This window comes from Nerophis lumbriciformis, linkage group LG11, assembly GCF_033978685.3.
Source record: "Nerophis lumbriciformis linkage group LG11, RoL_Nlum_v2.1, whole genome shotgun sequence".
NCBI lineage: Eukaryota > Metazoa > Chordata > Actinopteri > Syngnathiformes > Syngnathidae > Nerophis > Nerophis lumbriciformis.
The window spans coordinates 50,421,740-50,438,030 of record NC_084558.2 but is presented as its reverse complement, the minus strand read 5'-3'; the positions used below and the strand labels follow the sequence as shown (position 1 = coordinate 50,438,030).

The 16,291-nt window shown below is 31.8% G+C and overlaps 1 protein-coding gene across 1 annotated transcript in view; it reads right to left on the bottom strand.

The window, feature by feature from the left end:
• The window catches only part of LOC133610271 (tenascin-like), a 225,038-nt gene that overhangs the window by 43,073 nt on the left and 165,674 nt on the right, over positions 1 to 16,291 (bottom strand). The window contains exons 19-22 of the mRNA XM_072914169.1: positions 11,115 to 11,245; positions 10,922 to 11,054; positions 10,704 to 10,855; positions 10,552 to 10,648 (exon numbers count right to left, since the gene is read on the bottom strand). Of these exons, the coding sequence (XP_072770270.1) occupies positions 10,552 to 10,648; positions 10,704 to 10,855; positions 10,922 to 11,054; positions 11,115 to 11,245 (513 nt within the window). The remainder of the gene's footprint in view (positions 1 to 10,551; positions 10,649 to 10,703; positions 10,856 to 10,921; positions 11,055 to 11,114; positions 11,246 to 16,291) is intronic.

Sequence of the window (16,291 nt, the reverse complement as noted above, 5' to 3'; positions counted from 1 at the left end):
TGAGCTATTGTATCCTCCTACGGTGTGTAGTGAAGCATGTTTAGCTATTCCTCGTCCTCCAGTGATAATAATACTTGTAAGAAACTTCCAGTAGTTACAGAATCATACATTGGTCATATTCAAAGTCCTCATGTGTCCAGGGACGTATTTACTGAGTTTATGAACATAATATACATTTAAAAAAAATGTTGTCACGATATTGATGTAATCATAGTAGTATCGACTAGATACGCTCCTTTACTTGGTATCATTACAGTGGATGTCAGGTGTGGATCCGCCCATGGCATTTGTTTACATTGTGACACCGGTGAGCAATTGTATCCTCCTACGGTGTGTAGTGAAGCATGTTTAGCTATTCCTCGTCCTCCAGTGATAATAATACTTGTAAGAAACTTACAGTAGTTACAGGATCATACATTGGTCATATTCAAAGTCCTCATGTGTCCAGGGATGTATTTACTGACTTTATAAACATAATATAAATAAATAAAAATGTTTGTGACGATATTGATGTAATCATAGTAGTATCGACTAGATACGCTCCTGTACTTGGTATCATTACAGTGGATGTCAGGTGTAGGTCCAGCCATGGCGTTTGTTTACATTCAGGAGTGCTAGCTTTTGTTAGCAATGAACTATTGTACCCTCCTACGGTGTGTAGTGAAGCATGTTTAGCTATTCCTCGTCCTCCAGTGATAATAATACTTGTAAGAAACTTACAGTAGTTACAGGATCATACATTGGTCATATTCAAAGTCCTCATGTGTCCAGGGATGTATTTACTGACTTTATAAACATAATATAAATTTAAAAATTGTTTTGTCACGATATTGATGTAATCATAGTAGTATCGACTAGATACGCTCCTGTACTTGGTATCATTACAGTGGATGTCAGGTGTAGATCCACCCATGGCGTTTGTTTACATTGTGACACCGGTGAGCTATTGTATCCTCCTACGGTGTGTAGTGAAGCATGTTTAGCTATTCCTCGTCCTCCAGTGATAATAATACTTGTAAAAAACTTACAGTAGTTACAAGATCATACATTGGTCATATTCAAAGTCCTCATGTGTCCAGGGACGTATTTACTGAGTTTATAAACATAATATAAATTAAAAAAAATGTTTGTGACGATATCGATGTAATCATAGTAGTATCGACTAGATACGCTCCTGTATTTAGTATCATTACAGTAGATGTCAGGTGTAGGTCCAGCCATGGCGTTTGTTTAATTTCAGGAGTGCTAGCTTTTGTTAGCGATGAACTATTGTATCCTCCTACGGTGTGTAGTGAAGCATGTTTAGCTATTCCTCGTCCTCCAGTGATAATACTACTTGTAAGAAACTTCCAGTAGTTACAGGATCATACATTGGTCATATTCAAAGTCCTCATGTGTCCAGGGATGTATTTACTGACTTTATAAACATAATATAAATTTAAAAAAATGTTTGTGACGATATCGATGTAATCATAGTAGTATCGACTGGATACGCTCCTGTATTTAGTATCATTACAGTGGATGTCAGGTGTAGATCCACCCATGGCATTTGTTTACATTGTGACACCGGTGAGCAATTGTATCCTCCTACGGTGTGTAGTGAGGCATGTTTAGCTATTCCTCGTCCTCCAGTGATAATAATACTTGTAAAAAACTTACAGTAGTTACAGGATCATACATTGGTCATATTCAAAGTCCTCATGTGTCCAGGGACGTATTTACTGACTTTATAAACATAATATAAATTTAAAAATTTTTTTGTCACGATATTGATGTAATCATAGTAGTATCGACTAGATACGCTCCTGTACTTGGTATCATTACAGTGGATGTCAGGTGTAGATCCACCCATGGCATTTGTTTACATTGTGACACCAGTGAGCAATTGTATCCTCCTACGGTGTGTAGTGAAGCATGTTTAGCTATTCCTCGTCCTCCAGTGATAATAATACTTGTAAAAAACTTACAGTAGTTACAGGATCATACATTGGTCATATTCAAAGTCCTCATGTGTCCAGGGACGTATTTACTGACTTTATAAACATAATATAAATTTTAAAATTTTTTTGTCACGATATTGATGTAATCATAGTAGTATCGACTAGATACGCTCCTGTACTTGGTATCATTACAGTGGATGTCAGGTGTAGATCCACTCATGGCATTTGTTTACATTGTGACACCGGTGAGCTATTGTATCCTCCTACGGTGTGTAGTGAAGCATGTTTAGCTATTCCTCGTCCTCCAGTGATAATAATACTTGTAAGAAACTTCCAGTAGTTACAGGATCATACATTGGTCATATTCAAAGTCCTCATGTGTCCAGGGATGTATTTACTGACTTTATAAACATAATATAAATTTAAAAAAATGTTTGTGACGATATCGATGTAATCATAGTGGTATCGACTAGATACGCTCCTGTATTTAGTATCATTACAGTGGATGTCAGGTGTAGGTCCAGCCATGGCGTTTGTTTACATTCAGGAGTGCTAGCTTTTGTTAGCAATGAACTATTGTACTCTCCTACGGTGTGTAGTGAAGCATGTTTAGCTATTCCTCGTCCTCCAGTGATAATAATACTTGTAAGAAACTTACAGTAGTTACAGGATCATACATTGGTCATATTCAAAGTCCTCATGTGTCCAGGGACGTATTTACTGACTTTATAAACATAATATAAATTTAAAAAAATGTTTGTGACGATATCGATGTAATCATAGTAGTATCGACTAGATACGCTCCTGTATTTAGTATCATTACAGTGGATGTCAGGTGTAGGTCCAGCCATGGCGTTTGTTTACATTCAGGAGTGCTAGCTTTTGTTAGCAATGAGCTATTGTATCCTCCTACGGTGTGTAGTGAGGCATGTCTAGCTATTCCTCGTCCTCCAGTGATAATACTACTTGTAAGAAACTTCCAGTAGTTACAGGATCATACATTGGTCATATTCAAAGTCCTCATGTGTCCAGGGATGTATTTACTGACTTTATAAACATAATATAAATTTAAAAAAATGTTTGTGACAATATCGATGTAATCATAGTAGTATCGACTAGATACACTCCTGTATTTAGTATCATTACAGTGGATGTCAGGTGTAGATCCACCCATGGCATTTGTTTACATTGTGACACCGGTGAGCTATTGTATCCTCCTACGGTGTGTAGTGAAGCATGTTTAGCTATTCCTCGTCCTCCAGTGATAATAATACTTGTAAGAAACTTACAGTAGTTACAGGATCATACATTGGTCATATTCAAAGTCCTCATGTGTCCAGGGACGTATTTACTGACTTTATAAACATAATATAAATGAAAAAAAAAATGTTTGTGACGATATTGATGTAATCATAGTAGTATCGACTAGATACGCTCCTGTATTTAGTATCAGTACAGTGGATGTCAGGTGTAGGTCCAGCCATGGTGTTTGTTTACATTCAGGAGTGCTAGCTTTTGTTAGCAATGAGCTATTGTATCCTCCTACGGTGTGTAGTGAGGCATGTTTATCTATTCCTCGTCCTCCAGTGATAATAATACTTGTAAGAAACTTACAGTAGTTACAGGATCATACATTGGTCATATTCAAAGTCCTCATGTGTCCAGGGATGTATTTACTGACTTTATAAACATAATATAAATAAATAAAAATGTTTGTGACGATATTGATGTAATCATAGTAGTATCGACTAGATACGCCCCTGTATTTGGTATCATTACAGTGGATGTCAGGTGTAGATCCACCCATGGCATTTGTTTACATTGTGACACCGGTGAGCAATTGTATCCTCCTACGGTGTGTAGTGAAGCATGTTTAGCTATTCCTCGTCCTCCAGTGATAATAGTACTTGTAAGAAACTTACATTAGTTACAGGATCATACATTGGTCATATTCAAAGTCCTCATGTGTCCAGGGACGTATTTACTGACTTTATAAACATAATATAAATAAAAAAAATGTTTTGTCACGATATTGATGTAATCATAGTAGTATCGACTAGATACGCTCCTGTACTTGGTATCATTACAATGGATGTCAGGTGTAGATCCACCCATGGCATTTGTTTACATTCAGGAGTGGTAGCTTTTGTTAGCAATGAGCTATTGTACCCTCCTACGGTGTGTAGTGAAGCATGTTTATGTATTCCTCGTCCTCCAGTGATAATACTACTTGTAAGAAACTTACTTTATTTGTCGCCAGTGTGATTTAGAAGTAGCTAAAACACTGCGGATGGATGTTAGCCGCCAGCTTGCTCGCCATGTCTTAAAGCACCGTTTCAGTGTTATAACTTCACCTTTATCCTCAGTTTTTAAGCCAAAATGCGTCCATTCTCCCTTTTCTGTCTACACACTGTGTCTGCTTGCAAGTACTCCGTGTGTGCGCGCTGCCAAACATGCTCCTCTGCTCGTAAAACCAGATAAATTCAGATAAAATCTTCGAAATTACAATGAAAAAAAATTTGGCCGGGGGCCGGGCTGTATATATGCGCACTTTATAATATTATTATACTATAAACTTTGTGTTGCCATGAGTTACCGGCGAGAAGACAAAAGCTGTCTTTGATCCTACCAAGAAGAAGGCTTGTAAAACTCCACTGTGTAGGATGAGAAGCAACATGAAGGTGTTCTGTTTCTTTGATGTATTGTAATCCACAGAAAGATTTTGTCTTGACCCGAGAACTACAAAGCGGAGAGGAAGCAGGACCAGAATCCCCTCCAGGCGACCAGTTCTTTGAACTGTTTTATGACCTTTTCTTTGAACTGTTTTGTAATCAAAGGCGATGGCTGTTTACGACCCCCGTCCCTTAGAAACAGCCGTTGCCATGTAATCAGGGAAAGTCCAAAGTCCAGTCTTTCGTCAGAGCAAGTGAGACTGTACAAAGAGTACAGTCCAGACTAGGGATGTCCGATAATGGCTTTTTGCCGATATCCGATATTCCGATATTGACCAAACCCTTAATTACCGATACCGATATCAACTGATACCGATATATACAGTCGTGGAATTAACACATTATTATGCCTAATTTGGACAACCAGGTATGGTGAAGATAAGGTCCTTTTTAAAAAATTAAAAAATAAGATAAATAAATTAAAAACATTTTCTTGAATAAAAAAGAAAGTAAAACAATATAAGAACAGTTACCGTATTTTTTGGACTATAAGTCGCAGTTTTTTTCATAGTTTGGCCGGGCTCTAGTGCGACTTTTATATGTTTTTTCCTTCTTTATTATGCATTTTCGGCAGGTGTGACTTATACTACGGTGCGACTTATACTTGAAAAATACAGTACATAGAAACTAGTAATTAATGAAAATTAGTAAAATTAAGTGTTAAAGGTTAGTACTATTAGTATGCACAATCATGTGTGCTTACGGACTGTATCCCTTGCAGACTGTATCGATATATATTGATATATAATGTAGGAACCAGAATATTAATAACAGAAAGAAACAACCCTTTTGTGTGAATGAGTGTAAATTGTAAGTGTATCTTGTGTTTTTTATGTTGATTTAATAAAAAAAATAAAAATAAAACGATACTGATAATAACAAAAATGATACCGATAATTTCCGATATTACATTTTAAAGCATTTATCGGCCGATAATATCAGACATCTCTAGTCCAGACGTCTCTCCTCAATTGAGCCAAATTTAATTCTGTCTCTGTTTAATTCCTTGCTTCTTGTCTTGTTTAATAGATGTCATCAGTGTTTGAACCTGACAAACTGTCAGTTTACTGTATTGTGCCAACTGTACTACTATATGAGTACATATTTTCTCTTGTTTCATTGAAAATAAAACAGCAAAGTCCATTTGGCTGCCATCTGTTTTAATTATGAGACACAATTGTGTCAAAACCATGACTTTTTTTTTTTTCATGCTTGAAATAAGAAATGATTACTTTAAAAAGGTAGTTTTACACTTGTGAGTGTTGACGACACAGCTTTGTTGATATTCTAGTTTCAAGCATGTTTTACTCAATATAGGTCATAAAATCTTAGCAACATTATTACAGAGATAATTTAGGAACAAAACCCTTAAAACAAGTAAAAACACTAACATAAAATCTGCTTAGTGAGAAGAATTATCTTATCAGACAGAAAATAAGCAAATATCACCCTTATTTGAGATATTTAATTTTACTTAGATTTCAGTTTTTGCAGTGTACCGTTTCGCCATTATTTTATTTTTCAACATATTGAGCAAAAAGGTCTAATTTTTTTTTTCGACCAAGAAAAGTGCACTTGTTATTAGTGAGAATATACTTATTTTAAGGTATTTTTGGGTTCATTGAGGTTAGCTAATTTGACTTGTTTTGGAAAGTCTTGACAAGCCGAATTTTCTTGTTCTATTGGCAGATAATTTTGCTTAGTTCAAATAAAATACCCCTCATTTTTGTATTTTTTTTCTTGTTTTTGAACACTGACTTTGAATTTTTTTTTGCACATTCTTTTTTAATTGTAATTTTGAAGAATTTATCTGAATGTGCATGAACTATTTCTGATCAAAATTGTTTGAAATATCACATGTTAAATGTTTAAATATTAACGGTGTCATAATAATTGTATCTAAGTTATCACAAAACTTCTTGTTGCCATGAGTTACCGGCGAGAAGACAAAAGATGTCTTTGATCCTACCAAGACAAAGGCTTGTAAAACTCCACTGTGTAGGATGGGAAGCAACATGAAGGTGTTCTGTTTCTTTGATGTATCGTAATCCACAGATTTTGTCTTGACCCGAGAACTACAAAGCGGAGAGGAAGCAGGGCCAGATTCCCCTCCAGGCGACCTGTTCTTTGAACTGTTTTACGACCTGTTCTTTGAACTCTTTTACGACCTTTTCTTTGAACCAACATTTTCTTTGAACTGTTTTGTAATCAAAAGCGATGGCTGTTTACGACCCCCGCCCCTTAGAAACAGCCGTTGCCATGTAATCAGGGAAAGTCCAAATAAAAGAGGAGGCGTACAATCTTTCGTCAGAGCGTGGTGAGACTGTGCAAAGAGTACAGTCCAGACGTCTCTCCTCAATTGAGCCAAATTTTATTTCTGTCTCTGTTTAATTCCTTGCTTCTTGTCTTGTTTAATAGATGTCATCAGGTTAGCTAATTTTACTTGTTTTGGAAAGTCTTGACAAGCCGAATTTTCTTGTTCTATTGGCAGATAATTTTGCTTAGTTCAAATAAAATACCCCTCATTTTTGTATTTTTTTTCTTGTTTTTGAACACTGACTTTGAATTTTTTTTTGCACATTCTTTTTTAATTGTAATTTTGAAGAATTTATCTGAATGTGCATGAACTATTTCTGATCAAAATTGTTTGAAATATCACATGTTAAATGTTTAAATATTAACGGTGTCATAATAATTGTATCTAAGTTATCACAAAACTTCTTGTTGCCATGAGTTACCGGCGAGAAGACAAAAGATGTCTTTGAACCTACCAAGACGAAGGCTTGTAAAACTCCACTGTGTAAAATGGGAAACAACATGAAGGTGTTCTGTTTCTTTGATGTATTGTAATCCACAGAAAGATTTTGTCTTGACCCGAGAACTACAAAGCGGAGAGGAAGCAGGGCCAGATTCCCCTCCAGGCGACCTGTTCTTTGAACTGTTTTACGACCTGTTCTTTGAACTCTTTTACGACCTTTTCTTTGAACCGACCATTTCTTTGAACTGTTTTGTAATTAAAGGCGATGGCTGTTTATGACCCCCGTTCCTTAGAAACAGCCGTTGCCATGTAATCAGGGAAAGTCCAAATAAAAGAGGAGGCGTACAATCTTTCGTCAGAGCGTGGTGAGACTGTGCAAAGAGTACAGTCCAGACGTCTCTCCTCAATTGAGCCAAATTTTATTTCTGTCTCTGTTTAATTCCTTGCTTCTTGTCTTGTTTAATAGATGTCATCAGGTTAGCTAATTTTACTTGTTTTGGAAAGTCTTGACAAGCCTAATTTTCTTGTTCTATTGGCAGATAATTTTGCTTAGTTCAAATAAAATACCCCTCATTTTTGTATTTTTTTTCTTGTTTTTGAACGCTGACTTTTTGCTTTTTTTGCAAATTTTTTAAAATTGTAATTTAGAAGAATTTATCTGAATGTGCATGAACTATTTCTGATAAATTTTTTTTTTGAAATATCACATGTTAAATGTTTAAATAATAACTGTGTCAGAATAATTGTATCTAATTCATCACAACACTTAGTGTTGCCATGAGTTACCGGCGAGAAAACAAAAGATGTCTTTGAACCTACCAAGACGAAGGCTTGTAAAACTCCACTGTGTAGGATGGGAAACAACATGAAGGTGTTCTGTTTCTTTGATGTATCGTAATCCACAGAAAGATTTTGTCTTGACCCGAGAACTACAAAGCGGAGAGGAAGCAGGGCCAGATTCCCCTCCAGGCGACCTGTTCTTTGAACTGTTTTACGACCTGTTCTTTGAACTTTTTTACGACCTGTTCTTTGAACCGACATTTTCTTTGAACTGTTTTGTAATCAAAGGCGATGGCTGTTTACGACCCCCGACCCTTAGAAACAGCCGTTGCCATGTAATCAGGGAACGTCCAAATAAAAGAGGAGGCGTACAATCTTTCATCAGAGCGTGGTGAGACTGTGCAAAGAGTACAGTCCAGACGTCTCTCCTCAATTGAGCCAAATTTTATTTCTGTCTCTGTTTAATTCCTTGCTTCTTGTCTTGTTTAATAGATGTCATCAGGTTAGCTAATTTTACTTGTTTCGGAAAGTCTTGACAAGCCGAATTTTCTTGTTCTATTGGCAGATAATTTTGCTTAGTTCAAATAAAATACCCCTCATTTTTGTATTTTTTTTCTTGTTTTTGAACGCTGACTTTTTGCTTTTTTTGCAAATTTTTTTTAATTGTAATTTAGAAGAATTTATCTGAATGTGCATGAACTATTTCTGATAATTTTTTTTTTGAAATATCACATGTTAAATGTTTAAATAATAACTGTGTCAGAATAATTGTATCTAATTCATCACAAAACTTAGTGTTGCCATGAGTTACCGGCGAGAAAACAAAAGATGTCTTTGAACCTACCAAGACGAAGGCTTGTAAAACTCCACTGTGTAAAATGGGAAACAACATGAAGGTGTTCTGTTTCTTTGATGTATCGTAATCCACAGAAAGATTTTGTCTTGACCCGAGAACTACAAAGCGGAGAGGAAGCAGGGCCAGATTCCCTTCCAGGCGACCTGTTCTTTGAACTGTTTTACGACCTGTTCTTTGAACTCTTTTACGACCTTATCTTTGAACCGACATTTTCTTTGAACTGTTTTGTAATCAAAGGCGATGGCTGTTTACGACCCCCGTCCCTTAGAAACAGCCGTTGCCATGTAATCAGGGAAAGTCCAAATAAAAGAGGAGGCGTACAATCTTTCGTCAGAGCGTGGTGAGACTGTGCAAAGAGTACAGTCCAGACGTCTCTCCTCAATTGAGCCAAATTTTATTTCTGTCTCTGTTTAATTCCTTGCTTCTTGTCTTGTTTAATAGATGTCATCAGGTTAGCTAATTTGACTTGTTTTGGAAAGTCTTGACAAGCCTAATTTTCTTGTTCTATTGGCAGATAATTTTGCTTAGTTCAAATAAAATACCCCTCATTTTTGTATTTTTTTTCTTGTTTTTGAACGCTGACTTTTTGCTTTTTTTTGCAAATTTTTTAAAATTGTAATTTAGAAGAATTTATCTGAATGTGCATGAACTATTTCTGATAATTTTTTTTTTTGAAATATCACATGTTAAATGTTTAAATAATAACTGTGTCAGAATAATTGTATCTATTTCATCACAAAACTTAGTGTTGCCATGAGTTACCGGCGAGAAAACAAAAGATGTCTTTGAACCTACCAAGACGAAGGCTTGTAAAACTCCACTGTGTAAAATGGGAAACAACATGAAGGTGTTCTGTTTCTTTGATGTATCGTAATCCACAGAAAGATTTTGTCTTGACCCGAGAACTACAAAGCGGAGAGGAAGCAGGGCCAGATCCCCCTCCAGGCGACCTGTTCTTTGAACTGTTTTACGACCTGTTCTTTGAACTCTTTTACGACCTTTTCTTTGAACCAACATTTTCTTTGAACTGTTTTGTAATCAAAAGCGATGGCTGTTTACGACCCCCGCCCCTTAGAAACAGCCGTTGCCATGTAATCAGGGAAAGTCCAAATAAAAGAGGAGGCGTACAATCTTTCGTCAGAGCGTGGTGAGACTGTGCAAAGAGTACAGTCCAGACGTCTCTCCTCAATTGAGCCAAATTTTAATTCTGTCTCTGTTTAATTCCTTGCTTCTTGTCTTGTTTAATAGATGTCATCAGGTTAGCTAATTTTACTTGTTTTGGAAAGTCTTGACAAGCCTAATTTTCTTGTTCTATTGGCAGATAATTTTGCTTAGTTCAAATAAATTTGTATTTTTTTTTTCTTGTTTTTGAACACTGACTTTTTGCAGTGTACTTCTTAAACAGAGTATAGTACCGTTTCTGATTCATTAGTACCGCGATACTATATTAGTAACCCTAGAATGTACTTAAGCAGATGTGCTCACCGAGCCAGAACTCGTCGTCCACGCTCCCGAACCCAGCCGTGTAGTTCTTCCAGTTCCGGAAGAAGTCCAGCTTGCCGTTCTGGCGCCTCAAGAAGACCTGAAAAAGGAAGGGCGGTGAGTGGAGCCCTGACGTGGTTTCGGTGTCAGCTCACCGTCCATCCCCCGCCGTCAGTGTCCATGTCGCAGTACGCCTGGATGGCCTGGGTGTCCACGCCGCCCACGTAGACCGTGTACACGCCCGACGCCGTCTCTCCGTTCAGGAAGATCTGAGCGCAGTCTTTGGGGTATCGGTGCAGCTCTCCATCTGCAAGCCAACACAGATGCATCTAGAACTCGGTCACTGGCCGCGCACTCGAGCCGGAGTCCCTGCCTGTGGTGAAGACCGTGGCCACGTGGCGACTCCTCCCGTCTCCGGCGACGGCCCGCATTCGGACCGTGTACTCCGTGGACTTGGCCAGCTCGACCATGTTGTAGGACGAGGCGGTAGGGCTCAGCGTCACCTCCTTGGAAAAGCACACGTCAGTACTCCATCCTGCGCTTTATCAAGAGCGTGTGTTTGGTACCCGGGCCGAGCCGTCCGCTGAGGAGAAGGTCAGGACGTAGGCACTGACGGAGGCCTGCGGAGGCTTCCACGTTAGAGTGGCGCTGTCTGCTTCAATGTTGACGGCTGCCAGATCTCGGGGAGGGTCCACATCTGGAAATAAGTCTGGATCGTTACTGCAAGCTCCCCAATTAGGCATGAATGAAGGGGTGTCTACCGCCCACATCTGAACCCATACGGTACCAATTCCTGGCACCTAGGTATCGATACTGGTACTCAAAAGTACCATTTTTGGGGAACGTTTGTGTGTGTTATTTTATTATTATTATTATTATTATATTTTGTTACATTTGAGTCTTGTTTGCTATGCAAAAAAAATGATTGGACTAAATATTTATGTGGTATTTCTTTTTTTTCTTTTTTTTAGAAGATTTTCATTATTAAATTAGATTTTGTTGGACTAAATATGTATGTGGTATATTTTGTACTTGTATTTTTTTTGTGGAAGATTTTCATTATTAATTATATTTTGTTGCAAAAAATGATTGGACTAAATATTTATGTGGTATATTTTGTAATTGTATTTTTCTTTTTTTTTTAGCAGATTTTCATTATTAAATTAGATTTTGTTGCAAAAAATGATTGGACTAAATATTTATGTGGTATATTTTGTAATTGTATTTTTTTTTGAGAAGATTTTCATTATTAATTGTATTTTGTTGCAAAAAATGATTGCACTAAATATTTATGTGGTATATTGTGTAATTGTATTTCTTCTTTTTTTTTTAGAAGAAGATTTTCATTATTAATTATATTTTGTTGCAAAAAATGATTGGACTAAATATTTATGTGGTATATTGTGTAATTGTATTATTATTATTTATTTTTTTAGAAGATTTTCATTATTAAATTCGATTTTGTTGCAAAAAATGATTGGACTAAATATTTATGTGGTATATTTTGTAATTGTATTTTTTTTTAGAACATTTGCATTATTAAATTAGATTTTGGTGCAAAAAAGATTTAAATAAATATTTATGGGGTATATTTTGTAATTGTATTTTTTTTTTTTAGAAGATTTTCATTATTAAATTAGATTTTGTTGCAAAAAATTATTGGACTAAATATTTATGTGGTATATTTTGTAATTGTATTTTTTTTTTTTTAGCAGATTTTCATTATTAAATTAGATTTTGTTGCAAAAAATGATTGGACTAAATATTTATGTGGTATATTTTGTACTTGTATTTTTTTTTTGTGAAGATTTTCATTATTAATTATATTTTGTTGCAAAAAATGATTGGACTAAATATTTATGTGGTATATTGTGTAATTGTATTTCTTTTTTTTTTTAGAAGAAGATTTTAATTATTAATTATATTTTGTTACAAAAAATTATTGGACTAAATATTTATGTGGTACATTGTGTAATTGTATTTCTTTTTTTTTTTAGAAGAAGATTTTCATTATTAAATTTGATTTTGTTGCAAAAAATAATTGGACTAAATATTTATGTGGTATATTTTGTAATTGTATTTTTTTTAGAACATTTGCATTATTAAATTAGATTTTGGTGCAAAAAAATATTAAAATAAATATTTATGGGGTATATTTTGTAATTGTATTTTTTTTTTTTAGAAGATTTTCATTATTAAATTAGATTTTGTTGCAAAAAATGATTGGACTAAATATTTATGTGGTATATTTTGTACTTGTATTTTTTTTTTTAGAAGATTTTCATTATTAATTATATTTTGTTGCAAAAAATGATTGGACTAAATATTTATGTGGTATATTTTGTACTTGTATTTTTTTTTTAAGAAGATTTTCATTATTAATTATATTTTGTTGCAAAAAATGATTGGACTAAATATTTATGTGGTATATTGTGTAATTGTATTTCTGTCTTTTTTTTTTTTTTAGAAGATTTTCATTATTAATTATATTTTGTTGCAAAAAATGATTGGACTAAATATTTATTTGGTATATTGTGTAATTGTATTTCTTTTTTTTTTTTTTTTAGAAGATTTTCATTATTAAATTCGATTTTGTTGCAAAAAATGATTGGACTAAATATTTATGTGGTATATTTTGTAATTGTATTTTTTTTAGAACATTTGCATTATTAAATTCGATTTTGTTGCAAAAAATGATTGGACTAAATATTTATGTGGTATATTTTGTAATTGTATTTTTTTTTTAGAACATTTGCATTATTAAATTAGATTTTGGTGCAAAAAAATATTTAAATAAATATTTGTGGGGTATATTTTGTAATTGTATTTTTTTTTTTTAGAAGATTTTCATTATTAAATTAGATTTTGTTGCAAAAAATGATTGGACTAAATATTTATGTGGTATATTTTGTACTTGTATTTTTTTTTTTAGAAGATTTTCATTATTAATTATATTTTGTTACAAAAAATGATTGGACTAAATATTTATGTGGTATATTTTGTACTTGTATTTTTTTTTTAAGAAGATTTTCATTATTAATTATATTTTGTTGCAAAAAATGATTGGACTAAATATTTATGTGGTATATTGTGTAATTGTATTTCTGTCTTTTTTTTTTTTAGAAGATTTTCATTATTAATTATATTTTGTTGCAAAAAATGATTGGACTAAATATTTATTTGGTATATTGTGTAATTGTATTTCTTTTTTTTTTTTTTTTTAGAAGATTTTCATTATTAAATTCGATTTTGTTGCAAAAAATGATTGGACTAAATATTTATGTGGTATATTTTGTAATTGTATTTTTTTTTAGAACATTTGCATTATTAAATTCGATTTTGTTGCAAAAAATGATTGGACTAAATATTTATGTGGTATATTTTGTAATTGTATTTTTTTTTTAGAACATTTGCATTATTAAATTAGATTTTGGTGCAAAAAAAGATTTAAATAAATATTTGTGGGGTATATTTTGTAATTGTATTTTTTTTTTATAGAAGATTTTCATTATTAAATTAGATTTTGTTGCAAAAAATGATTGGACTAAATATTTATGTGGTATATTTTGTACTTGTATTTTTTTTGTAGAAGATTTTCATTATTAATTATATTTTGTTGCAAAAAATGATTGGACTAAATATTTATGTGGTATATTTTGTACTTTTTTTTTTTTTTATTAGAATATTTTCATTATTAAATTAGATTTTGTGGCAAAAAATTATTTAAATAAATATTTATGTGGTATATTTTGTTTTTTACAACATTTTCAATATTAAATTAGATTTTGGTGGAAAAAAAGATTGAAATAAATATTTATGTGGTATATTTTGTAGTTGTATTTTTTTTAGAACATTTACATTATTAAATTAGATTTTTGTGAAGAAAATGATTGGACTAACTATTTATGTGGTATATTTTGTAATTGTATTTTTTTTTTTTTTAACATTTTCCTTATTAAATTTGATTTTGGTACAAAAAAAGATTTAAATAAATATTTATGTGGTATATTTTGTAATTGTATTTTTTTTTAGAACATTTTCAATATTAAATTAGATTTTGGTGGAAAAAAAGATCTAAATAAATATTTATGTGGTATATTTTGTAGTTGTATTTTTTATTAGAACATTTACATTATCAAATTAGATTTTTGTGAAGAAAATGATTGGACTAACTATTTATGTGGTATATTTTGTAATTGTATAATTTTTTAAAACATTTTCATTATTAAATTAGGTTTTGGTGCAACAAATGATTGAACTAAATATTTATGTGGTATATCTTTTTAAAAAACATTTTCATTATTAAATCAGATTTTGGTGAAAAAAATGGTTGGACTAAATATTTATTTGGTATATTTTGTAATTGTATTTTTTTAGGACATGTTCATTATTAAATTAGATTTTTGTGCAAAAAAAGATTGGACTAAAAATTTACGTGGAATATTTTGTAATTGTATTTATTTATTTATTTTTAAACATTTTCATTTTTAAATCAGATTTTGATGAAAAAAATGATTGGACTAAATATTTATGTGGTATATTTTGTAATTGTATTTTTTTTTTAGAAGATTTTCATTATTAAATTAGATTTTGTTGCAAAAAATGATTGGACTAAATATTTATGTGGTATATTTTGTACTTGTATTTTTTTTGTAGAAGATTTTCTTTATTAATTATATTTTGTTGCAAAAAATGATTGGACTAAATATTTATGTGGTATATTTTGTACTTGTATTTTTTATTTTTTTTTAGAATATTTTCATTATTAAATTAGATTTTGGGGCAAAAAATTATTTAAATAAATATTTATGTGGTATATTTTGTTTTTTAGAACATTTTCAATATTAAATTAGATTTTGGTGGAAAAAAAGATTGAAATAAATATTAATGTGGTATATTTTGTAATTGTATTTTTTTTTTTTTTAGAAGATTTTCATTATTAAATTAGATTTTGTTGCAAAAAATGATTGGACTAAATATGTATGTGGTATATTTTGTACTTGTATTTTTTTTGTAGAAGATTTTCATTATTAATTATATTTTGTTGCAAAAAATGATTGGACTAAATATTTATGTGGTATATTTTGTACTTGTATTTTTTTTTTTTTTAGAATATTTTGATTATTAAATTAGATTTTGGGGCAAAAAATTATTTAAATAAATATTTATGTGGTATATTTTGTTTTTTTAGAACATTTTCAATATTAAATTAGATTTTGGTACAAAAAAAGATTTAAATACATATTTATGTGGTATATTTTGTAGTTGTATTTTTTATTAGAACATTTACATTATCAAATTAGATTTTTGTGAAGCAAATGATTGGACTAACTATTTATGTGGTATATTTTGTAATTGTATAATTTTTTTTAAACATTTTCATTATTAAATTAGGTTTTGGTGCAACAAATGATTGAACTAAATATTTATGTGGTATATCTTTTTTTAAAAACATTTTCATTATTAAATCAGATTTTGGTGAAAAAAATGGTTAAACTAAATATTTATTTGGTATATTTTGTAATTGTATTTTTTTTAGGACATGTTCATTATTAAATTAGATTTTTGTGCAAAAAAAGATTGGACTAAAAATGTATGTGGAATATTTTGTAATTGTATTTATTTATTTATTTATTTTTAAACATTTTCATTTTTAAATCAGATTTTGATGAAAAAAATGATTGGACTAAATATTTATGTGGTATATTTTGTAATTGTATTTTTTTTTTAGAACATTTTCATT